Source organism: Equus przewalskii, chromosome 15 (genome assembly GCF_037783145.1).
Source record: "Equus przewalskii isolate Varuska chromosome 15, EquPr2, whole genome shotgun sequence".
Lineage (NCBI taxonomy): Eukaryota > Metazoa > Chordata > Mammalia > Perissodactyla > Equidae > Equus > Equus przewalskii.
Window position 1 is genome coordinate 32,352,691 of NC_091845.1, and position 26,057 is coordinate 32,378,747.

At 35.3% G+C, this 26,057-nt stretch overlaps 1 protein-coding gene across 3 annotated transcripts in view; it reads left to right on the forward strand.

Moving 5' to 3' along the window:
- DNAH12 (dynein axonemal heavy chain 12) overlaps positions 1-26,057 on the forward strand; it is a 213,721-nt gene that overhangs the window by 73,528 nt on the left and 114,136 nt on the right. For all 3 annotated transcript variants that reach the window (XM_070574868.1, XM_070574869.1, XM_070574870.1), the window contains 12 exons: positions 2,216-2,401; positions 3,087-3,287; positions 4,977-5,171; positions 6,641-6,762; positions 6,856-7,138; positions 14,886-15,005; positions 16,345-16,501; positions 16,734-16,906; positions 19,577-19,729; positions 20,009-20,248; positions 20,575-20,820; positions 21,138-21,257. In XM_070574868.1, coding sequence (XP_070430969.1) covers positions 2,216-2,401; positions 3,087-3,287; positions 4,977-5,171; positions 6,641-6,762; positions 6,856-7,138; positions 14,886-15,005; positions 16,345-16,501; positions 16,734-16,906; positions 19,577-19,729; positions 20,009-20,248; positions 20,575-20,820; positions 21,138-21,257 — 2,196 coding nt within the window. The remainder of the gene's footprint in view (positions 1-2,215; positions 2,402-3,086; positions 3,288-4,976; positions 5,172-6,640; positions 6,763-6,855; positions 7,139-14,885; positions 15,006-16,344; positions 16,502-16,733; positions 16,907-19,576; positions 19,730-20,008; positions 20,249-20,574; positions 20,821-21,137; positions 21,258-26,057) is intronic.

Below are 26,057 nucleotides of genomic sequence, written 5' to 3' on the forward strand. Positions count from 1 at the left end.
ATAAGGCACATGAAGAAATTCTTAGGTAGAGGATAGCTGTATCTTGTGAGAGAAATGGCATGGAGCATTTATTTTGTCATTTGGAGAACAGGTAAGGCTTAACTAAGGAGATGACCAGAAGTATAAGCATGATTTTGATGGGCTTTGAATTGGATTGGAAAGAGGAAATGGTAAGTATTCTTTCTTTATCTTTCTTTCTTAACACATTTTAATTATATAATACTTGAAGAATATGTGTAACAAATATGTAAGTTATGAAGTATAACAAGAAAATGTACACCCATGAACCCTTCTCTCATTTTTAGATTAGAAGATTATCAGTGCTGTTGCATCTCTCTGTATATTCCTTCTCCCTATTTTACCCCTTTAGTCCCCCTTAAACATAAGTGTATCATAAATTCTGTTTGTGGGGCCGGCCCCGTGGCCAAGTGGTTAAGTTCGCGCTCTCCACTTGAGGGGCCCAGGGTTTTGCGGGTTGGAATCCTGGGCGGGGACATGGACCTGGGCGGGGATATCAGCACATGTATGCTTCTCTATTTATTTAGATTTTCTTTAACATTTTTTAATGAAGTTATATAGTTTCTCCAAAATAGCTTTTCACAGCTTTCGTGTGATTTATCCCTAGGTACTTTATTTTGTTATTACTATTGCAAATTGATCTTTTTGTTAATTATGTTTTCTATCTGTGGCTGGTATGTAGAAATTCTATTTAATTTCTTTATATTAATTTAATATCCAACCACTATACATAGACAATAATCTGTGAACAGTGTCAGTCTGACATCTGAGACTGAGGTGGCATCCCACATGCCACAACTAGGAGGACTTAACTAAAAATGCACAACTATGTACCAGGGGGCTTTGGGGAGAAAAAGGAAAAATAAAATCTTTTAAAAAAAATTCTGTTTGTAATTCCCTTGCTTTTTTGGTTTTATCACATCTGTATATAACAATTTATAAAAATATATCATCTATATGTAGTCTTCTGAGACTTGATTTTTTTCTCAGTCAACATTATGTTTCTCAGACTCATCCATGTTCTTGGGTGTAACTATTGTTACTTCATTTTCACTGCTATATATTATTTCTTGCTTACCTAATTTATTGATTTTCCTTCTTGTAGTCATATGAACAAAAATCCCTGCCCCCATAATATTTATATTCTACTTGCCTTTCCTATTTCTTCTTTTGTGAAATGCTTATTTATGCCTTTTGACTGTTTTTTTGCCATTGTTTCAGTTGTTTTTACTGTTAATTTATGGAATTTTTATAATATATTCTGGATAATAACCCTCTGTCATTTATATGATAATGAATCTATCAGCACATGTATGCTTCTCTATTTATTTAGATTTTCTTTAACATTTTTTAATGAAGTTATATAGTTTCTCTAAAATAGGTTTTCACAGCTTTCGTGTGATTTATCCCTAGGTACTTTATTTTGTTATTACTATTGTAAATTGATCTTTTTGTTAATTATGTTTTCTATCTGTGGCTGGTATGTAGAAATTCTATTTAATTTCTTTATATTAATTTAATATCCAACCACTTACATAGACAATAATCTGTGAACAGTGTCAGTTTTGTTTTTTTAAATTTCTCTTCCCTATATCTTTTATTTATTTATATTACTTCACTGGCTGAGACAATACGGTATTTATTAGAAGTAGTAATAATGGGTATCCTTATATTGTTCCTGATTTTAAAGAAAATGTTCTAATGTCAATATCAAGAATGATGATCTAAGTGTTTTTATTAAATATTTAATTTTCATTTCCAAACAAAAGTTTTGTTTGGCATTTTGGTGCAGACTTTTTCCCCATTCACATTATGTGTGTGTGTGTGTACTTATAACTATGTATTATGTTATATTACATATTTCTACCTATAATATACATAACACCTTTGTATTTCTATAATAATACCATAGTTTTATCACATACTTTAATATCTTATAGAATATTTACCCCTCTTCTTTTGTACTCCTATAATTTTCTTGGCTATTTCTACATGTTTATTTGTGCAGATGAACTTTACAATAATTTTGTTAGTTTCTCTCCTCCTCGTAATCTAAATGGGATTTTGATTGGACTCATTAAATATATTAAATAATTTCATGAAATGTAATCTTTACAGTATCGAGGCTTCATCTCTAAAATCTATGTGTATGGAAGTCAAATGAGTGACTCATTATTGTTTATATTTTCACCATTAGGAATATATCCCTACTGTCTCCATCCTGTGCAATCCGGGAATGAGAGCACGTCACTGGAAGCAGATATCAGAAATTGTAGGCTATGACTTGACTCCAGACTCTGGAACTACAATGAGAAAAATTTTGAAATTAAACCTCGCACCATACTTGGAACAATTTGAAGTGATAAGTGCAGGTGCAAGCAAGGTAAATATGAAGATCAACTGAAATATTTTATGTGATGAGTTTGTTAATCGAGTTATTATAGTTTTTGTTGTGGTTGAATATATAGTACTGGATAGCAGTGAAGGGACGTGGGGGGGAAATGGTAGAAGATGACTCTTCTTTCTTCTTCATAAAGTGTGTGCTTCTATAGTACTTCCTTGTCCTGAATCCAGACTCCTTTGACCTCTTAATTCTGCCACATTCTGGTGTGCATGGATGATATGCTAGTCTTGATGCATAATTTTTCCATTAAGAATACTGGGTAAATGTGTGTGTGGCATGTGATGTTCGTGTGATCTAGAAGAATAAGTGTGGCCCTCCAGGGTTCTTGAAATACACAGCAAGCATTTTGGAGACTGTAGACGGCAGAAAGGCCACTTCAGAGAAAGTCCAGCAGGTATTTTATTCTACTGTCTATTTTCATAATGATAGCAGTAGTTTCCATAGCAATTTAATTTTTAAAAACTACATTATCATTCTCCTTGGGAACTTTTTAATTGTTTTAAAAACTTTCTAACTTAAAGACAATTACAATGTAGCCACAGATTATTTTAAGAAAATGACTGTGTAATGCATCAAATGCTACTGAATTCATAAGGAAAAGTCAATATGTTAAAAAAGGATTGTTTCTTCACCACCCCATTCTTTCTTCTTTCCTCCCTTTTAGGAATTTTCATTAGAGAAAGCCATGCATACAATGATAGGAACTTGGGATGATATTGCTTTTCATATAAATCTATATCGTGATACTGGAGTCTGTATTCTTTCTTCAGTAGATGAGATTCAGGCTCTCCTTGATGATCAAATTATAAAAACTCAGACAATGAGAGGCTCACCTTTCATCAAGCCATTTGAAAAAGAGATTAAGGTATGTTAAATATGATAGTAAGCTCCTGGTCATTTATAAAAATTGCAATCTTATTACATATATGCTCTTGTGGAAATTAGTTTGTTGGATAGCTTTGGTGAAAAACAGGAACAGATATTTAAAAATTAGTATGGAACTATATAGAACAGATCTGAGACTTTAAATCTAATGATTTTGAAAAGAATAAATTATGTTTTAAGGAATCTTCTCCAATGACAGCAATAGACTTGGAAGGAAAACAGTTGGTATTATTTATGCTAACTTTAGACAGCCTAGACCCTGTTTCATACTATATTCTTATAACTTGTGGTGAAGCTCTACATCCCATACTTTAATTATATTTGTGAAAAACTAGCTTGAGGATCGTTTAGAATAATTAATGAATTATTGTCTACTTGAGAAAAACAAATGATCTTTGAGACTATAAGATTATTTCATATCCTTGTAGCTGATGTGGGTAAATACAGCAAGCAAACAAATTGTAATAACTAATAGCTTCATAGGTAGTATCAAGATTCTAACTGGGGACTATGTAAAATGGGAAAAAAATGAGAGTTGGATTTTTCCCCTGATATTTATAGATTTCCAACTATATGTCAGATACTGCTCTAGGAGCTTTACATTTATTAACTCATTTAATCCCCATAGCTGACCTTGAAGGGAGGCACTGTTATTATCTGTATTCATAGATAAGGAAACCAAGGCATAGGTAATTTGCCCAAGTTCACCCAGCTAGTAAATGACAGAACTGGTGTTCAAACCAAGCCAGTCTGATTTTATTTTGAACATAAATAGTTTTTTTATAGAAGACTTTGGCTCTCAATATTTGGAGGAGACAAAGAGTGGTGTTCTTCCAAAAGGACCTAATGCTGACCCATTTTCCCATGAATTAGGCTGGCCTAGCCTTTCCTGATAAGATTTTTTTGTCTTTTTCAGGAATTTCTAGTCTAACAAGGGAGAAATTACAAGACAAATTTAAAAACTCTCTTAGAGCTTTTAAAACAATAAAAATATAAGGCCTAATCTCTTGATACATGGTACCTTAGGCCACATATTTAAAAACCAAAGAAAGGATATGTGAATGATCTTCAGCTAATGAAATATCTTGTTGATTCTAGACCTATGAGAATAAGAAGACTTTTGTTTGTTTTTTTCCAAATTGTGTTGGTTTAGAGCAGGGTTTCTCAACCTGGCACTAATGACATTTCGGGCTGAATAATTCTTTGTTGTGGGAGCTGTCCTGTACATTGTGGGAAGTTTAGCAGCGTCTGTCTCCTCTACCCATGAGATATTAGTGGCACCCTCACCCTATTAGTTGTGTCAAACAAAAGTGTCTCCAGACATTATCAAATATCCCTTGGGGTAGGGGGCAAAATAGCCCCTAGCTTGATAACCACTGATGTAGAGCAGGATATATTCCTGGATGCTTTTCAGACTTGGGATGGTTCACCTAGAGGTTAGGAAATTGGTCTAAATAACTATAGTCAATTCCAATTGTGAGTTCCAAAGGTTTAGGAAAACTTCACATCTCTTGAAGGTTTTCTAAGCCCATGTGAGATACTCATAAGTGACCTTAAGCTGTTTTGCATTGATTTAAAAATAACAGTAAATTTCAAACAAATATTCCTTGCTATAATTTATGAGTTTTCTTTAATAACTGGAATTTAGTACAGTATGCTTTTCATTAAGGCCTGGGAGGACCGTTTGATTCGAATACAAGAAACAATTGACGAGTGGTTGAAAGTACAAGCTCAGTGGCTGTACTTGGAGCCTATTTTTTGTTCTGAGGATATCATGCAACAGATGCCAGAAGAAGGCCGTCAGTTTCAGACAGTAGACAGACATTGGAGGGATATCATGAAGTTTTGTGCAAAAGATCCAAAGGTGAAGTGTTTGTTTTATCTTTTATAAATAAAGGGGAACCTTTATTTTTGGGTATTAAAGAGCATTTGGCTCTCTTTTTTTCTGATTACAAAAGTAAAACCTGTTAGTTGTATACAAACTGGAAAGTTCAGAAAAATATGAGAAAGCATTAAAATAATTTTTCAATTCATAAGATACACTGCATATAACTAATATATGTAGTGGAGCTGCTTCAAACGTACATATAACTCACTTGACTTCTACTGTGTATATTCACTGCTCCCTCTTCTTGTAAAATAAATAGTAAAATAAAGTAAAATGGAGAGTGAGAGAGAGAAAGAACGAGTGGTGCAAGTAATTCACCTGACATTCCCCTCAGTGACTCTATATGCTTAGGAGTGTTGGGGGAAACGAAATCTGCAGGTCTCTCAGTGTGTCTCTCCTAGTGAGTATAGCGCCTTCTTGAGTGAGATTGTAATGCTGAAAAAACATGCTGTGTACTTTTCATACACATATATGCATAGCCCATAGATATACGTCCACTTTTTTTTTTTTATCTAGTACTCAACTTAAGAAATAATTTGTTTCAATGCTAGATGAAAAAGTAGCTGTGCTGGACTTATTAAGAGTCAATGGCACACTGAAATTTATGAATTTCAAGGATTTCACCTTATACATTGACTTTAGAACCTTTGTGAGACATGATTTTTTATAGGTCAGAAGTCAGCAATTTTTTTCTGCAAAGGGCCTCATGGTAAATTTTTTAGGCTTTGTGAGACATATAGTCTTTTTCACAACTACTCAACTCTGTCATCACTGTATAAAGAAAGCAGCCAGAGATAATATGTGAATGAATGGCTGTGTCTGTGCTACAATAAAACTGTTTATGGACTCTGACATTTTCATGTGCCATGAAATATTATTATTCTTAGAATTTTTCAACTTTTTAAAAGTATAAAAGTAATTCTCAACTCATGGGCCATACAAAAACTGGCAGCACAATCTATGTGTTTATCAAAACATCAAGCTATATACCTTAAATATATACAATTTTTGTCAATTATATCTCATAAAGCTGAAAAAAAAAAAAAAGAAACTGGCAGCAGGCTGGATTTAGCCCTTGGAGTGTAGTTTGCCGACTCCTACTGTGTGTTGTTAGGTTTATAGTGGACAGTCGTAAATGTAAAAATTAAATCACACACCCAACCTAGTAGACTTCCCCACATCATCCAATATTGAAGACATGAAAACACGCATGACAGTCATGCATTTGTAACATTTGTAACTTCCATTTGTAACTAGCATCCTTAGATAAGAAGATTTCTGATTTATTGAATTTTAATAGTTTCACATTACAAAAAAATTTCAGGACAATTTTCATAAACCTTTTGACCTTTTAACATTTTTGACATATAATATAGATTAATGTTTAGGTCTTATAATTATATCTGATATATAAGTGCTGACCTGAACAAATGTATCTTTTTTAGGTTCTTGCCGCTACTTCTTTAACAGGTTTATTGGAAAAACTGCAGACCTGCAATGAACTTTTGGAGAAAATTATGAAAGGGCTTAATGCATATCTTGAAAAAAAACGACTTTTCTTCCCTCGGTATGATGGATAACCAACTGTGCTATAATCAAAAGCATTTTCTGATGTTTGATAAATTATAACTAAAGCTTTTATTCGCATGTTTTTCCCTAGTTTTTTCTTCTTATCTAATGATGAAATGTTGGAGATTTTGTCAGAGACCAAAGATCCACTTAGAGTTCAGCCTCATTTAAAAAAATGCTTTGAGGGCATTGCCAAATTGGAGTTCCTTCCTAATTTGGACATTAAGGCCATGTATAGCTCTGAAGGTGAGCGGGTGGAGCTGATTGCACTTATTTCCACATCTGCAGCGCGAGGTGCTGTGGAAAAGTGGCTCATTCAAGTGGAAGATTTAATGCTCCGGAGTATTCATGACGTGATCGCTGCAGCCAGACTGGTGTGTTTCCTAGGATTCAATGTGTGCCCTACATTCTGTAAATGCTTTCTTTTAGGAGGTTTTGAATGAGTTATCAGTAAATTAACACTTAAAGTTCTTACGATTTCAAACCGTTTATTATTTTCTTTACATTTTGTTTGTGTCTAACATTATTACTAAAATAATAATATTAGTAAGAATTGATAATAATATGTGATTAAGTGCCACAAAAGAGAAAAGAAAGATGTTATGAGAAAGAATAATAAGGGGTATATAATTTGGAATGGGGGTAGGGAGTGTTCTAGTGATAGGCTCTTAGGGGAAGTGAAATTGAAACTGAGACCCAAAGGATAAGTAGGAATTAACCAGGTAAAGAGCAAATGAGAGAGCATCTAGGTATCCTGTGTAAAGGCCCTGGGATCAGAAAGAACCTCAGACATAAGTGTCAAATGTATCATCTAGTTCACTTATTGCTGTTTACACTTAAATAATTACTTAAAACCTTGAAATGAGATGAACAAACATCAAAGGAGCATACATTAAAGGATATATAATTTTTGAAAGAAATAAAACACCTAGGCACTACATGTACCTCACTTATGCCAATTCAATTAACCTAATCTTGAATGATAAACTTTAGCATACTTCTGCCTTTAGGACCACAAAGGAACAGTTGTGTAGTAAAAAAATCATTTTAAAGGGCACTGCAGCCTTATATCCAGCAACTCGCTTTACATGAGTGAGGGATCCTTTTTCCTTCACCAAGAACCCTGTGAAGCTCATCATCGTGCAGTGGCTATTCTGTTCAGCTTCAATGTTCCTGCTGATGAATTTTTACGTTTTCTTTCCTTTTTCTATTTATGATTCCCAACAAACTAAAACACATAGGAAAGAATCAACATTATCCATGAAAATATTTCCTTAATCATTATAGAAATTTACCTTCTATGTAGCTAGTAATAGCTCATCCATTCTTTGAAACTCAGACTTCTTTGAAACTTAGGTTAGTTTGTCATTTGCATTTATTTCTAAATATTTCTAATAAAATGTGTTTTAATAATAATATGTAGTTATATCCTATATTTAATGTTCTTATATCTAAGATGATATTATTGTATTAAAAATATAGTTTCCATTAGCACCAACTTTAAAGTTTGTTCTGCAGGTGTTTTTTTCAATTCATAATTTGGATCTGTTATTATCATTAACTTTTTAAAAAAATTTTTATTGAGTTAATGATAGGTTACAATCTTGTGAAATTTCAGTTGTACATTATTGTTTATCAGTCGTGTTGTAGGTGCACCCCTTCACCATTTGTGCCTACCCCCCCCCCATCTTTCCCCTGGTAGCCACTAATCTGTTCTCTTTGTCTACATTTTTAAATTCCTCATATGAGTGGAGTCATACAGAGATTGTCCTTCTCTAACTGGCTTATTTCACTTAACATAATTCTCTCAAGGTCCATCCATGTTGTTGCAAATGGGACGATTTTGTTCTGTTTTATGGCTGAGTAGTATTCCATTGTATATATATACCACATCTTCTTTATCCAATCATCTGTTGATGGGCACTTAGGTTGCTTCCATGTCTTGGCTATTGTAAATAATGCTGCAGTAAACATTGGGGTGCATAGGACTTTTGGAATTGCTGACCTCAAGCTCTTTGGATAGATACCCAGTAGTGGAATAGCTGGGTCGTTATGGTAGTTCTATTTTTAATTTTTTGAGAAATCTCCATACTGTTTTCCATAGTGGCTGCACCGATTTGCATTCCCACCAGCAGTGTATGAGGGTTCCTTTTTCTCCACAACCTCTCCAACATTTGTTACTTTTTGTTTTTCTTATTTTTTCCATTTTAATGGGTGTAAGGTGATATCTTAGTGTAGTTTTGATTTGCATTTCCCTGATGATCAGTGATGATGAACATCTTTTCATGTGCCTATTGGCCATCTGTATATCTTCTTTGGAGAAATGTCTGTTCATGTCTCCAGCCCATTTATTGATCGGGTCATTTGATTTTTTGTTGTTGAGTATGTGAGTTCTTTATATATTATGGATATTAAGCCTTTTTCAGATATATGACTTGCAAATATTTTTTCCCAGTTAGTGGGTTGTTTTTATGTTTCAATCCTGTTTTCATTTGCCTTGAAGAAGCTCGTTAGTCTGATGAAGTCCCATTTGTTTATTCTTTCTATTGTTTCCCTTCTCTGAGAAGACATGGTGTCCAAAAAGATCCTTTTAATACTGATGTCAAAGAATGTACTGCCTACATTTTCTTCTAGAAGCCTTATGGTTTCAGGTCTCACCTTTAGGTCTTTGATCCATTTTGAGTTTATTTTGGTGAATGGTGAGAAAGAATGGTCAATTTTCATTCTTTTACATATGGCTTTCCAGTTTTCCCAGCACCATTTGTTGAAAAGACTTTCTTTTCTCCATTGTATGTCCTCAGCTCCTTTGTCGAAGATTAGCTGTCCATAGATGTGTGGTTTTATTTCTGGGCTTTCAATTCTGTTCCATTGATCTGTGCACCTGTTTTTGTACCAGTACCATGCTGTTTTGATTACTGTAGCTTTGTAGCATGTTTTGAAGTCAGGGATTGTGATGCCTCCTGTTTTGTTCTTTTTTCTCAGGATTGCTTTAGCAATTTGGGGTCTTTTGTTGCCCCATATGAATTTTAGGATTCTTTGTTCTAATTCTGTAAAGAATGTCATTGGGATTCTGATTGGGATAGCATTGAATCTGTAGATTGCTTTAGGTAGAATGCACATTTTAACTATGTTTATGCTTCCAAACCATGTACATGGAATGTCTTTCTATCTCTTTATGTCGTCATCCAATTCTTTCAGAAAGGCCTTGTAATTTTCATTGTATAGTTCTTTCACTTCCTTAGTTAAATTCACCCGGAGGTATTTTATTCTTTTTGTAGCGATTGTGAATGCTATTGTGTTCTTGAGTTCTTTTTCTGTTAGTTCGTTATTAGAATATAGAAATGCTACTTATTTATGCAAATTGATTTTATACCCTGCAATTTTGCTGTAGTTGTTGATTACTTCTAAAAGTTTTCCAATGGATTTTTTGGGGTTTCTATATATAAGGTCATGTTGTCTGCAAACAGCGAGAATTTCACTTCTTCCCTCCCTATTTGGATTCCTTTTATTCCTTTTTCTTGCCTGATTGCTCTGGCCATGACCTCCAGTACTATGTTAAATAAGAGTGGTGGTAGAGGGCATCCTTGTCTCGTTCCTGCTTTCAGGGGGATGGCGCTCAGCTTTTGTCCATTGAGTATGATGTTGGCTATGGGTTTGTCATATATGGCCTTTATTATGTTGAGGTAGTTCCCTTCTAGGCCCATTTTGTTCAGAGTTTTTTATCATAAATGGCTGTTGGATCTTGTCAAATGCTTTCTCTGCATCTATTGAGATGATCATGTGGTTTTTATTCCTCAGTTTGTTGATGTGGTGTATCACGTTGATTGATTTGCGGATGTTGAACTATCCCTGTGTCCCTGGTATGAATCCCACTTGATCATGATGTATGATCCTTTTGATGAATTGCTGAATTCTGGTTACCAAAATTTTGTTTAGAATTTTTACGTCTATGTTCATTAGCGATATTGGCCTGTAGTTCTCTTTTTTTGTGGTGTCCTTGTCAGGCTTTGGTATCAGCATGTTGTTGGCCTCGTAGAATGTGTTAGGAAGTGTTCCATCCTCCCTAATTTTTTGGAATAGCTTGAAAAGGATAGGTATTAAATCCTCTCTGAAAGTTTGGTAGAATTCCCCAGGAAAGCCATCTGGTCCTGGGGTTTTATTCTTTGGGGTGTTTTTGATTGCTGTTTCAATCTCTTTCCTTGTGATTGGTCTGTTCAAATTGTCTGCTTCTTCTTGAGTGAGCTTTGGGAGATTGTAGGAATCCAAGAATTTATCCATTTCCTGTAGGTTATCCATTTTGTTTCCATATAGTTTTTTGTAGTATTTTCTTATAATCTGTTGCACTTCTGCGGACTCTGTTGTTATTTCTCCTCTTTCATTTCTGATTTTGTTAATTTGAGCTTTCTCCCTTTTTTCTTTGTAAATCTGGCTAGGGGTTTGTCAATTTTATTTATCTTCTCAAATAACCAGCTCTTTGTTTCATTGATCCTTTCTACTGCCTTTTTTGTTTCAATAGCATTTATTTCTGCTCTGATTTTTATTATTTCTCTCTTTCTGCTGACTTTGGGCTTTGTTTGTTCTTCTTTAATACGATTAGGTGTAGTTTAAGATTGCTTATTTGGGATTTTTCTTGTTTGTTAAGATGTGTCTGTATTGTGATGAATTTTCCTCTTAATACAGCTTTTGCTGTATCCCGTATGAGTTGGTATGGCATGTTATCATTTTCATTGTCTCCAGGTATTTTTGATTTCTTCTTTAATTTCTGCAATGATCCATTGCTTGTTCAATAGCGTATTGTTTAGTCTCCACATCCTTTTGCCTTTATCAGCTTTTTTCTTTTAATTAATTTCTAGCCTTATAGCATTATGATCAGAGAAGATGCTTGTTATTATTCCAATTTTTTTAAATTTGTAGAGGCTTGCCGTGTTTCCCAACATATGGTCTATCCTTGAGAATGTTCCATGCGCACTTGAGAAGAATGTGTATTCTGCTGTTTTTGGTTGAAGTGTTCTATATATGTCTATTAAGCCCAATTGTTTTAGTTTTTCGTTTAGCTCCACTATTTCCTTGTTGATTTTCTGTCTGGATGATCTGTCCATTGATGTGAGTGGGGTGTTGAAGTCCCCTAGTATTATTGTGCTGTTTTTAACATCTTCCTTTAGATTTGTTAATAGTTGCTTTATGAACTTTGGTGCTCCTGTGTTGGGTGCATAGATATTTATAAGCGTTATTTCTTCTTGATGAAGTGTCCCTTTGATCATTATATATTGTTCCTCTGTGTCTCTCTTTACCTGCCTTATTTTGAAATTTGTTTTGTCTGATGTAAGTATTGAGAAACCTGCTTTCTTTTGCTTGCTATTAGCTTGAAGTATTGTCTTCCACCCCTTCACTCTGAGCCTGTGTTTTTCCTTGCGGCTGAGGTGTGTTTCCTGGAGGCAACAAATTGTTGGCTCTTGTTCTTTAATCCATTTTGCCACTCTGTGTCTTTTTATTGGAGAGTTCGATCCGTTTACATTGAGGGTGATTATTGATGCATGAGGGCTTAATGCTGTCATTCTGTCGCTCATTGTCTGGTTTTCCTGCATTACCTTTGTTTCTCGTCCTGTGTGTTTTGGCCTACCCATTGACTTCTGCAATTTCTTATGCTGGGTTTCTTAGATTTTTCCTTATTTATGTTTTGTGTCTCTGTTCTGTTTTTTAGTTTAGTGGCTACCCTGAAGTTTGTATTTAGAATCTCGTGTATAATATAGTCCATTCTCTGGTGGTCTCTTACTTACTTGGCCTAGACTGATTTAGTCCATTCCTCTTCCCCTCCTAAATTATTATTTTCATCTCTTATTCCAACTCATGTTATGAGTTTGTAGTTAGAGTGATAAGATCGTCTTTGCTTTGGTGGTTTCCTTACCTGTATCCTAATGCTATAGTTGAATATTTACTATCCTATTCTGGTTCTATCTATCTGTCTCCCTACTCTGTGGTTTGTGACCCCTTTCTCCCTTTTTTTCTTTTTTCAAGTATGAGAGCCTTCTTGAGGATTTCTTGTAGAGGAGGACTTTTGGTTACAAATTCCCTTAACTTTTGTTTATCTGGAAAAGATTTAATTTCTCCCTCATATCTGAAGGATATTTTTGCTGGATAGAGTATTCTTGGCTGAAGATTTTTATCTTTTAAAGTTTTGAATATGTCACTCCATTCTCTCCTAGTTTGTAAGGTTTCTGTAGAGAAATCCGCTGAAAGTCTAATAGGAGTTCCTTTGTAGGTTATTTTCCTCTGTTTTGCTGCCCTGAGTATTCTTTCTTTGTCATTCATTTTTGCCATTTTTACTACTATATGCCTTGCAGTAGGTCTTTTTACATTGACAAATCTAGGAGATCTGAAAGCTTCCTCCACACACATTTCTCCCTCAATCCCTAGATTTGGGAAGTTCTCTTCTATAATTTCATTAAGCACACTTTCTGCTCCATTTTCCTTTTCCATGCCCTCAGGAATTCTGATGATTCTTAAATTGGTTCTCCTCATTGAATCCACTGTTTCTCTGATATTTCCCTCATTCTTTTTAATCCTTAGTTTCTCTTTCTGGAGCCATTCAGCCTGTCTCTCTTCAGTTATGCTAATTTGCTCCTCTATGGTGTCTACACACGCATTCAGGGAATCTGTATTCTGTTTTATCTGATCCATTGTATTTTTCATCTCTAGTATTTCTTATTGATTCTTCTTTATAGTTTCAATCTCTTTTGTGAAGTAACTCCAGAACTCGTTGACTTATTTCTCTATATTTCCCTTTACCTCATTGAGTTTTTTGATGATAGCCACTCTAAACTCATTTTCACTTAGTTTACCTATTTCCAAGTCCTCAGGACTTAATTCTGTGTTTTTATTGTTTTCCTTCTGGTCTGGAGCTTTTATAAATTGCTGAATGGTAGAGGAGTGGTTTTTGTGCATGAGGGTAGTATTCGGTTGCAGTTACAGCTTGTTGCCACTAGACGGGGATCAAGAGCCACGCGTTCTGAGCCGTCTGCCTTCAGCCATGACGGCGGGCATGCAGCGCTGGTTGGGGGAGGAGGGGCACTTTCTCTCGTACGCCAATCTGGATTCCGATCAGCTCTCGCTCTCTGGTCTCCCGGGGCCCTGGCTTGATGGGGTCCCCGCATGCGGAAGCTTTCCCCTGTCAGCAGGTTTCCACTGCACTGGCAGTGGGAGTCCTGGAGATCCCCGGACGCACGTCCCCTCCCCTGCTCCTTCCCTCACCCGCAGCAGTGATCCCAGTCTCTAGGGTAGGGAGCAAAGTTCTCTCCTACCCTGTTCCAGCTCCTCTGAGGCCAGCTGCAGCCTCTGCTTCCTCCGTCGTCTTGCTGCTGTAGGTCTCTGTTGGTCTGTGTATTAGGGTTATTGGTTGAAATTCAGTTGTTCCGATTCTTTGGTTGTAGTTTGGAGGGCAGAGAGTCCTGGGTCAGCTCACCCTGCCATTTTGCTGACCCTTTCTGCCTCATTAACTTTTGAAGCAAGTTATTTTTTCAAGGATTAAAACTCCCCCAACTTAAATGCATTTTGAACATAAAAATGTTATATAATTGTTCAAATTATATACTTTGGTCAGACAAGTTATTGGAAAAGCTATGGATAATTAATACAATGGCTTTAATTTCTAGTCCACTTTTCCACCAGATTGTATAGTTTCCTTTTCAATTAAATCTTGGCATTGATATACATAATCTATTAGACTGATTTTTTATGATTTAATAAAGCCTTTATGCTTTATTTTAATAGAAGTAGTATGTATTCTATGTAGAAAACTTGACAATTCCCCACAGGAAAGGAACATAAAAATGATATAGAAATCAACTTCTGAAAGAATCAACAATCAAATTCTTTCAGAGATAACTGATTATTAACATATCGATGCTCAACTTTCCATTCTTTTATAAACAAACAAATATTTCAAAAATATAATTTACAAAAAATTGTTGGGTCTTTTACATAGTCATCTAAAATTTTCATGACTATATGATATACTATCATACGAATGTACCAAATATTGCACTTCTCTATTGTTAGACACTTAATGCTTTTTTTTTTCCTTTCCTGATCTTTTAAAGTTAATGATGCATTTTAATTCTTCAGGCCTATCCAGAATCTGCAAGAAGAGACTGGGTTCGAGAGTGGCCTGGCCAAGTTGTACTTTGTGTTTCTCAAATGTTCTGGACTTCTGAAACACAGGAAGTTATAAGTGGTGGGACAGAGGTAAAGCGTTATTTGATTTTAAATAACATTCTTTTCTACCTACTATGTTTCTTTCTTTTTTTTTTTAACTCTTCTGCTTAGAAGTTTTTTAAAAAATTTTTTATTGAGTTCATGATAGTTTACAACCTTGTGAAATTTCAGTTGTACACTATTATTTGTCAGTCATGTGCACCACTTCACCCTTTGTGCCAACCCCCCAGCCCCCCTTTCCCCTGGTAGCCACTAATCTGTTCTCTTTGTCTACATGTTTAACTTCCACATATGAGTAGAGTCATACAGAGATTGTCTTTCTCTATCTGGCTTATTTCACTTAACATAATGCCCTCAAGGTCCATCCATGTTGTTGTGAATGGGATGGTTTTATTCTTTTTTATGGCTGAGTAGTATTCCATTGTGTATATATATATATATATATATATATATATACTATATCTTCTTTATCCAATCATCACTTGATGGGCACTTAGGTTGCTTCCACGTTTTGGCTATTGTAAATAATGCTGCAATGAACATAGAGGCACATGAGACTTTTGGAATTGCTGATTTCAAGTTCTTTGGATAGAAACAATAGAAAGAATAAACAAATGGGACTTCATCAGACTAAAGAGCTTCTTCAAGGCAAATGAAAACAGGATTGAAAGAAAAAAACAACCCACTAATTGGGAAAAAATATTTGTAAGTCGTATATCTGACAAAGGGTTAATCGCCATAATATATAAAGAACACACACAATTCAACAACAAAAAAATCAAACAACCCAATAAAAAAATGGGCAGGAGACATGAACAGACATTTCTCCAAAGAAGATATACAGATGGCCAATAGGCACATGAAAAGATGTTCATCATCATTGACCATCAGGGAAATGCAAATCAAAACTACACTAAGATATCACCTTACACCCATTAAAATGGAAAAAATAAGAAAAACAAAAAGTAACAAATGTTGGAGAGGTTGTGGAGAAAAAGGAACCCTCATACACTGCTAGTGGGAATGCAAACTGGTGCAGCCACTATGGAAAACAGTATGGAGATTCCTCAAAAATTTAAAAATAGAAATACCATATGTCCCAGTCATCCTACTATATTTCTTACTTAGTTTATCTATCCTTTGCAAAGGCAATCTTCGCCCAATTTCTACATGTAGTATCAAAATTATATAATTCGTTGAAAACTTATTCTTAATATTTTACTAGGCTTAGAGAAAATGACTTTATTCTTTAATTCATTTTTATATTGAGATACATTATGAAATCAGAATTGTTTTGTAAAAGTAAATATATAAAATACATGTTTTAGGTACTATATAACCTTAGTGTAATTGCTTTTTTATTTTGTAGGGATTAAAGAAGTACTATAAGGAACTTCAGAATCAACTAAATGATATTGTAGAGCTGGTAAGAGGAAAATTGTCGAAACAGACCAGGATTACTCTGGGGGCTTTGGTTACTATTGATGTCCATGCTAGAGATGTGGTCATGGACATGATTGATATGGGTATGTGACTTTTTTCTTTAATATTAAACATAAAATTCAAGAGCTTCTAGAAGCAAAGATTTATACTATATGTCTTTTTCTCTCTCAACAGAATTTATTTTACATGATCTTTTCTATAAATAGGAAAATGAATTATTTTAATATTTGTTGTTATAAAAGATGATAAAATACATATTTTTCAAATTATTTCCATTTCAGGATTATGTGTTTTGTTTTACTTTATTCTTTCTAGGTGTCTCACATGATACAGATTTCCACTGGCTTGCTCAGCTTCGATATTATTGGGAATATGAAAATGCTCGAGTTCGTATCATTAATTGCAATGTAAAATATGCTTATGAATATCTTGGTAACTCACCTAGACTTGTCATTACTCCTCTAACTGACAGATGTTACAGAACATTGGTATGCATTTAAATTATTTTAATTCACACATTAAAGATTACTTTTTGGTGTGGTGTCATATTTTCTTGTCCAAATGTAACGTGGCTATCCTCATTTTATTCTCTTATCTATAGTAGTTGAATATGGCTATCCCTTCCTAATCCCAAATTCCCTTAATGTGAAATTATAATAATGAATATTTACTTTTGGGTACTTTTGTAGAATACAAGAGCGAATTCTAATGTTTGAAAATCATTACTATTAGGGATAATTAGAAAAAGGAAGATTCTGGAGATTTAAAGAGAAAAGCAGAGCTTCAGAAAATGGTATCAATTTTTGCGGTGAAGTTCTGGGAGTTATGACAAGAAGATGAGGAAAGTACATTTCTGCTTAGAATTCCAAGTTAGTTCTGTTGAATAGGAGGGAGAAAGCTGAAGTGTAGTGGGGCAGTGCTGAGGTCTCTGCTTGTTGGGAAGCTGTGGAAGATAGAGCTATAACTAAAAAAAATGAAAACAAAACAAAACAGAAAATATCAAACCCTGGCAGTGGGGTTGCCAGATAAAATACAGGGACGCCCAGGTAAATTTGAATTTCATAAAAACAATAATTTTTAGTATAGATATGTCTCAAATATTGCATGGGACATACCTATACTAAAAATAATTCATTGTTTACCTGAAATTCAAATGTAACCGGGCATCCTGTATTTTTATTTGCTAAATATGGCAATCCTGTCTGGGAATTGAGGAGGAGCACCAAGAAACATCAATCCACCTGTGCTGAGTGTGTAAAATTAAAGTGTCTTTGATTGCGTTCTCTAGAAGCAGAGATGAAATGGGGATTTGAGGGCAAATTTACTGGATAACCTAGATTTGCAAGGGAAGGCTCTCAGTAAAGACCTGTAAGGAAGTGAGGAAAGCAGGGGAAAAAGCTAAGTAAAGATGTGGCTTCAAAGGATATATAGCCTTACTTAGCCTGATCTCACAGGGAGTTTTGGAGCATGAATGGCAACACAGAGGTACCCCTCTTTAAGGCAAAGGGGTCTGGCTTTTATATTCCCTAATTGTCACTGCCTATGGGTCACCCCTGGGGTTAGGGGTGTGAGTAAAATTTCAGGTGCCGTATTTGCCAACAAACTATTAGTTGAGTACGATTCTCTGGAGAAAAGAACAGTTGAGAGCTACTTTGTAGCCAATTCTCACAGCAATTGGAGAATGGATGCAATGGCCAGTAAAGGGAATCTGGGTAGGGTGCCAATGCATCTACGATAAAATGTTTCACCAAAACCTCTGCTTTCTCAAAAAACTATCTGAGGACGGGGATCATGTATGTCTTGTTCTCTCCTGTAGTGGTAAACAAGTACATAGTTACTTCCTAAATATTTGTTGAATAAATGAATCTCAAGCTTCTATGTCCTATCTGGGACCTCAGTGAAATCAGAAGCTGTGAATACTTGTAAGGTGGAAGCTAACAACTTTGAGTTGTAAAATCAGAAACACATTGAACACTTGTATATAACACTAGACATCGAAAAAAAAGTCTCCTAGTATATTGATGATCCATAATAAAAAGAATACATTTGTAAGCATTTTCTTAAAATTGTAAAGAATGGAGAGCCTGAGGTTTCCATCAATCAAGTTAATGGACATTAGCAGTATAACATTTATTATAAATTTAAGATGGATAAATATCATTGATATTGCCTTTATTAATGAGTTGTCTCTATTGTTTCATTTTAGTAAATGTGAAAATATGACTTTCATAGGTTTGTTTATTATTATTACTTTTAAAAATAGGCTTTATTTTTTAGAGCGGTTTCAGGTTCACAGCAAAATTAAGCAAAAAGTACAGAGAGTTCCCATGTACCCCCTGCCTTCCCATATGTACAGCCTTGGTCCCTTAACCCTATTTTTCCTAAGAGGAGTTAAGTTTCACAAACTTATAGTGGTTTTCATGAAAAAAACTCCATAGTTACAGGGAGTTCACTGTAATTTATATGCTTCTAAAAATTCCCAACCAATATTTTAGTCATTGTGGCGACCCAGAGAGAATTCAGATACTGCTGATGTTGCTCTTAAGGAGCTTAAAAACTAATTGAGAGAGAAAACAGTGTACATAAATTAACTGTAATGCAAGGTAGAAAACGATACTACTGGTAAGAGAAGTACAGAAGAGTGTTATGGGAATGGAGGAAATGGAGAACATACCAAGGGTGGAATGCAATAGCCAGGGTGAATCATAGACAAAATTAAATAATAGGTCATTTGTTTCTGTTCCAACGATGGGCCCCCATTTATAGCACTCACTTTCAGGTGTTTCTTCTCTTTGCGGCTAGCCATGTAGACTGTCATTATTGATCTCTATGATCATCTCCACAACCACTTCTAATTAAACCCTTCTGACCAAACGTTAACACCGCAAGGCTAGATTCTCCTTATTTTTAGAGGCAAATAGGATACAAATGAAGTTTTAGCAGATAAGGAGATTTTGATACATTTTCACTTTTTTGGACCCTTTAAACTGCTTTTTCTTTGTGCAGCTAAAAAATTGTGTGCTAAAAATTAACTGAACAATATAATTGTATCACTGCCTCTCTGAAGCTACAAACAAGCCTAAATACATTTCGTAAGAAATTGTCCTTTTTTTTTCAGTTAAGCATGGATTTCTTTTCACATGTGTATATTTTTTCAGATAGGTGCCTTCTATTTAAACCTTGGAGGTGCTCCGGAGGGGCCCGCAGGCACAGGAAAAACTGAAACCACCAAGGACTTGGCTAAAGCTCTTGCTGTACAGTGTGTGGTGTTCAACTGTTCTGATGGGCTAGATTATATAGCAATGGGAAAGGTAAAGTTGCATATTAAATGTTACAATCTTACAGCTAGGTCTAACTGCAGAGACCGAAGCAAGCTCGTGTGTAAACATTATTTGAGCATGGTTTAAGCAGTTCCCTGTGGTTCCTGCTTGAGGTTCAAGCAGAACCTTGGTTTTAGGATAAAGACGTTGTTTTCATCCTTGGGGCTTTTATTAAGTTTAACTTTCAATTTTGACTTAAAAGTTTAAATATTTGTTTGAACAACGATGCCCTTTCCTAAGAAAAATCATCTCCTTTTTCCTTGTCCTTAGTTTTTTAAAGGATTGGCATCTTCTGGTGCTTGGGCTTGCTTTGATGAATTTAATCGAATTGAGTTGGAAGTGTTGTCAGTGGTAGCTCAACAGATCCTTTGCATTCAAAGAGCCATTCAGCAGAAGCTGGAAGAGTTTATTTTTGAAGGGACAGAACTAAAGCTCAATCCAAACTGTTTTGTAGCTATTACCATGAATCCCGGCTATGCAGGACGTTCTGAATTGCCAGACAATCTTAAGGTAATTTTTTTAAGATTACAAATTTGTTAATCAAAAGTAACAGCATAATACACTCAAAATGGTATAATTTTCTCACATCTTTGTAATTTCCCTTTTATTTTTTTCATTTGATATAAGGTAAATTATACCTCTAAAAACTTTTTAGACATCTAAGAAATATTAAAGTACATAAAAAGTGCTACTTAAAAAATTACAAAGTTAATGAAAAAGTTTTGCATTGGGGAAATAAACTCGAATATCAACATATTATCTTTGGATTCTTATGTTCAGCTTTAAAAATGATTTCTGTAAGGTAAATAATATATTTCATTTATTATATACTTCAGGTTCTTTTTAGAACAGTGGCTATGATGGTTCCAAACTATGCCCTCATAGCAGAAATCTCCCTCTACTCCTATGGATTTTTTAATGCAAAACCTCTGTCTGTGAAGATAGTAATGACCTATAGGCTTTGCTCAGAGCAGCTCTCATCACAGTTTCATTATGACTATGGAATGCGAGCAGTAAAAGCAGTTTTAGTGGCTGCTGGAAACCTAAAACTAAAATTTCCAGATGAAAATGAAGATATACTTGTAAGTATTAAATGTATACATTGTGAAAGCTTCAGTGGAAAGAAAAGTTTTTTAACAAGGTTGATCGGGAACTATAAATAGGCAATCAGGAGACTTGTTGCTTGAGTCTTTTTACATGGGGTTGAAATGATAGTTTTGGGTTACGTTATTCCTTATACTTTATATGAATACAAAGACCTTTTGGCTTGACAAGCATAGTATTGACGGTTTAGTATGGGGATTCCATGGAGCAATGTAAAAGAAACTGACTTTTGGCAGGTGAGGTGGGGGGCAAATACTGGCAAGTAACTTATATTGCCCTTTTTGGATGATTTTAGCTTCTTCGATCAATTAAAGATGTAAATGAACCAAAATTTCTATCACATGATATACCTTTATTTAATGGAATAACTAGCGACTTATTTCCTGGTGTTAAACTTCCTGAAGCTGACTATCATGTAAGTAAATCTGTGAGAATGAATTTTTCTGAAAATAGATTCATTTGATGACTCAATACTTTTCAAAGTTTTATTACATGAGTGAAATTATTCTATTTGGATGAGAAACCCCTATTTTGGCCACTTTAATTAATGAAAATGAGTAGATTTCTGTACCGTCTGTTCTATGATACCAGGGTTAACAAGATTCAGGTCAAAGATAGTGTCCATTGTAAGAGTATGTTATTTCCTATCTTATGATATACTTACTACTGTGTATACCATAATACTATTGTGTACTTCAGCAGGGAGAAAAGGTGGTAAACTGAAAGTGGCAAAATATCCTATAGTTAACATAAGGATTTGTTTCTCAAATGTAAGTAATATACTGACTTCTTTTTAAAGGAAACAAACAATGTGCATTTCCAATTTCATTTAAATTATAGACATTATAATTGGGGCCAGCCTGGTGGCATAGGGGTTAAGTTCTCGCGCTCTGCTTCAGCAGCCTGGGGTTCACAGGTTCAGATCCTGGGCATGAATCTACACACTGCTCATCAAGCCATGCTGTGGTGGTGTCCCATATGCAAAGTAGAGGAAGACTGACACCAATGTTAGCTCAGGGACCATCTTCTTCAAGCAAAAAGTGGAAGATTGGCAACAGATGTTAGCTCAGGGCCAATCTTCCTCACAAAAATAAATAAATGAATAATAGACATTATAATGAGGCCTACATATATGTACACATAAGAATAAATGCCTACTGTTTATAGCTGTTATATAATGTAAAATCAAAAGAAATTTTAAAATTAATTATAGACAAAACACCAATCTTGATTTAGTGAGATAGATTGTGTGTGGCCAAAACTAAATTGTCACTTTATGGCATTTTCTATGGTAAAATGTGCAGTCAACATTCTTTTGAGTTTGGCATGCATAAACCACCTTTTGCTGTGTGATAATTCAGTCCTTCCACCTCTTCTCTCTATTGATATTACTATAAAAAGTTTTCTTTGTTTGAGCTGTTATATCACTAAGGCATTACTTGGCTTAAAGGCATCATTTACTTTCTGTCCTTTTTTTTAATTTTCAAACTCAAATAGTACCATGCATCCTATGGTGGCATCAGATTAAGGTGATTCTAGAGTGTTTTCTAACACCAACAACGAATCCTCTGACTTTCTCAACACCAACTGGGTGTTCAACAATGCAATTCAATTCTGACACTAACTACCTGGAGTGTCGGATTCCACAGATTAAGGGCTCAGTCCTACCAGACTGCCCCTCACTTCAGACAGTAGTCTCAAGTCCTGGGCCACCTGTACTGACTGACTAACTATAAATCGGGGTTTCCACAACCCCCTGCCCCCAGGTTTAATAATTTGCTAGGACAGCTCATGGAATTTAGGAGCCCAGTTTACTTATGTTTACTGGTTTACTTTAAAGGATACAACTCAGGAACAGCCAAATGGAAGATACGTGTAGGGTGAGGTATTGGGAGGTGGCAGCATGGAGCTTCCATGCCCTCTCAGGGTGTGTCATCCTCCCTGCACCTTGATGGGTTCATCAAATCTGAGGCTTCCTGAATCTCATTGTTCGAGAGTTTTTATAGAGCTCAATCCTTGGCTCTCCCCTCCTCCTTCCCCAAAGGTTGGTAGGTGGGGCTGAAAGTTCCAACTCTCTAACCACTGGGACTTTCTGGTGACTGGCCCCATCCTGAGGCTATCTAGGGTCCCCACCCTAAGTCACCTCATTAGCCTAAACTCAGATGTGATTGAAAAAGGGCTCATTATGAATAACAAAAGATACTCCTGTGCCAGAACCAGGGGACAAAGACCACATATATTTTTGTATTGTACCACAGGTGACTATCAAGATGATTCAGGATATACTAATATGACTTTTTTTTAATCAAAATGAAAATACAAAATTTTAACATTCTCTTGGAGAACTCTTATACTCCCATGAATATAGCAATAGATCCATGAATCCATAGATTCCAGTTTGAAAAAAACTACTAGGAGTCAGCTCTAGGAGGTAGGCAGCTGAGCAGTTCAGTGTGCCCGCAGCCAAGCTGAGGCAAGCTGGGACCGTAGGAAAAACAACTACTACTCACTATACCATCTTGCTTTTTGATGTGTACTGTATGTTTGTTTTTCCTTTACTGACTTCTTTTGAGTTTCAGGTAATGTTTATTACTCCATTAATCTCTGTTGGCTTTTTAGTTTGACCTCAGTGGCCACTCCAGAGATTGCAATATACATCCTTGATTTATTATAATTTATCTTAAGTTTGTATTTCATAAACAATATAAGAACCTTAAATGGTGTAATTCCATTACCCACTCACCCCTGCCTATGATACCCTTGTTGTCATATATTTTACTTCTATTTGTTGTCAAGCAATGGGCTCACTCTGCTCACTGAGATCTGAGCCAATTAATCACGAGTTAGAGATCAAAAATGGAAGTTTAATTAGATTAGATTAGCCAGCAAATTGGAAGATGGGTGACTAATGTCTCCAAAACCCATCAAGGATCATAGCATCTTGAGACAGTTAAATCAGGAAAATGGGCAGCAAGGAGGGGATTTAGAAATGTACATGACGGATTCTTTTCTTCTGTCAATGATGATGAATATTCTACGAGTGTTCTTTCTTTCTGGAGGCCTTCTTATTCCCTGGGAAAATTCATTAAAATTGTTAAGAACAAAGCTATCAGAGTACCTCAGCAGGGGTATGTGCACAGAATCAGGGCCAGGAAATCATGAAAGCGTGCAGCAATTTATAATGATCACATGCTAGAAAGAGTTCAACTAGGAAAGGGTTATTGAGTGTAACAAGATGGCCTCACTTATGTTCCCTTACCAGATGGCCTTACTTACGTTCACTCACATACTCATATTATAAACTCCACAATACATTGTTATTTTTTGCTTTAGGTATTAGTATTTGAAAAAAATAGTCTTTTATATTTTCCCTTTCTAGTGTTTTTTATTCCTTCCTGCAGATATGTGCTTTCATCTGGAATCTTTTCCCTTCCACATTAAGAACTTCCTTCAGTATTTCTTGTGTGCATGTGGTTCCTGTGGCAACAAATTCTCTCAGCTTTTGTTTGTTTGAAAATGTTTTTATTTAGCCTTCATTTTTGAAGGATATTTTCACCAGATATAGAAATCTACATTGGTAGGGTCTTCTCCCACCCCTACATCATTTTAAAGATGTTATTCTGTTAACTCCTGGCTTTCATTGTTGTACTTAGAAGATCAGAATTTTTTCTTATTCATGCTTCCTGAATGTAATGTGTTTTTTCTCTCTGTTTTTTTTTTTTTTTAAGATTGGCACCTGGGCTAACAACTGTTGCCAATCTTTTTTTTTTTTTTTCTGCTTTATCTCCCCAAACCCCCCTGATACATAGTTGTATATCTTAGTTGCAGGTCCTCCTAGTTACACGATATGGGACGCCGCCTCAACGTGGCCTGATGACGGGTGCCATGTCCACGCCCAGGATCTGAACCCTGGGCCGCTGCAGCGGAGCACGTGAACTTAACTATTCAGCCACGGAGCTGACCCCTCTCTGGCTATTTTTAATATTTTCTCTCTTTCCTTGTTTGACTGTATGCCTAGTGTTTTTGTTTTGTATTTGTCCTGCTTGGGATTGGCTGCACTTGTTGAATTTGTGGATTGATGTTTTTCTCCAGAAAATTCTCAGTAATTATCTTTTAAAATATTTTTTCTGTTCTATTTTCTTTCTCTTGTCCTTTTGGAACTCCAATTACATGTATGTTAGACCATTTTATTTTGTCTCACATGTCTGTTATTATGTTTTTAATTTGTTTATTTCATTTTTTATTATTTATGCTTTAGTTTAGATACTTTTTATTGACCTGTCTTAAAGATTAATGGTCCTTTCTTTAGCTTTGTCCAGTCTGCTGACAAGCATATCCAATGAATTCTTAATTTCACATATTTTATTTTTTCAGTTTTAGTGTGTCCAATTTTATTTTATTAAGAGATCTCATTTCTTTGCTTAAATTCTTCACCTATTTTCTGTCATATTGTCTATTTTCTTTTTACATTTATAAAAGTTATTTTAATGTCAATGTCTGCTAGTTATGACATCAGGGTCATCTGCAAGTTTGTTTTGTTTACTGTTTTTTCTCTTGATCATCAGCTATTTCTTATGATTTGTAAATTTTGATTTTATGTTAAAAATGGTGTATAAAATACTTTAGAGGCTAAATTGGTATTATTTTCCTGCAGAAAAACCATCTTGTTCCTTTGTCAGATAGCTAGATTAAGCTGCTGGTCAATTCAATCAGGAGTTGACCTAAGCCAGAGTTTTGTTGAAGCATTATTTAGCTTTGGTTTACCTCTGGTTTTAAATGTCTTTAGAGTGAGAATTGTCCTGCTGTATTATAGGGGCCTCCCTCTAGCAGTGTTTTGGCATATAAACATCCCAAGGCTAAGGAAGTCTCTCTCTGTGTGCCTTTCTGCCTAAGCCCTTGATTTCTTGTGTCACCTCACACTCAGCAAAAGTGTAGGCAGTAGGGAGAACCAGCTTTGTGTTTGAGCCTCTCCAGATTCAAATCTGTCACACAAGCCCAAATGATTATTAAAATCTCTGTTGGAGTCTCCTTACTTCAGCAAAGTTCCTCTGCCTATAGCAGGCCCAATCCAGTGCCCTCCTATGTCCACACCTGGAAAATGCAACGGCAAGATTAGCTGTTGATTTGTGCTCACCTAGGAAATGTCATCCTTTTCTGAAATTTAGATCCTTTAGACTTATTTGTATCCCAAGTGCTCCTGTATCTTTAAAACTGT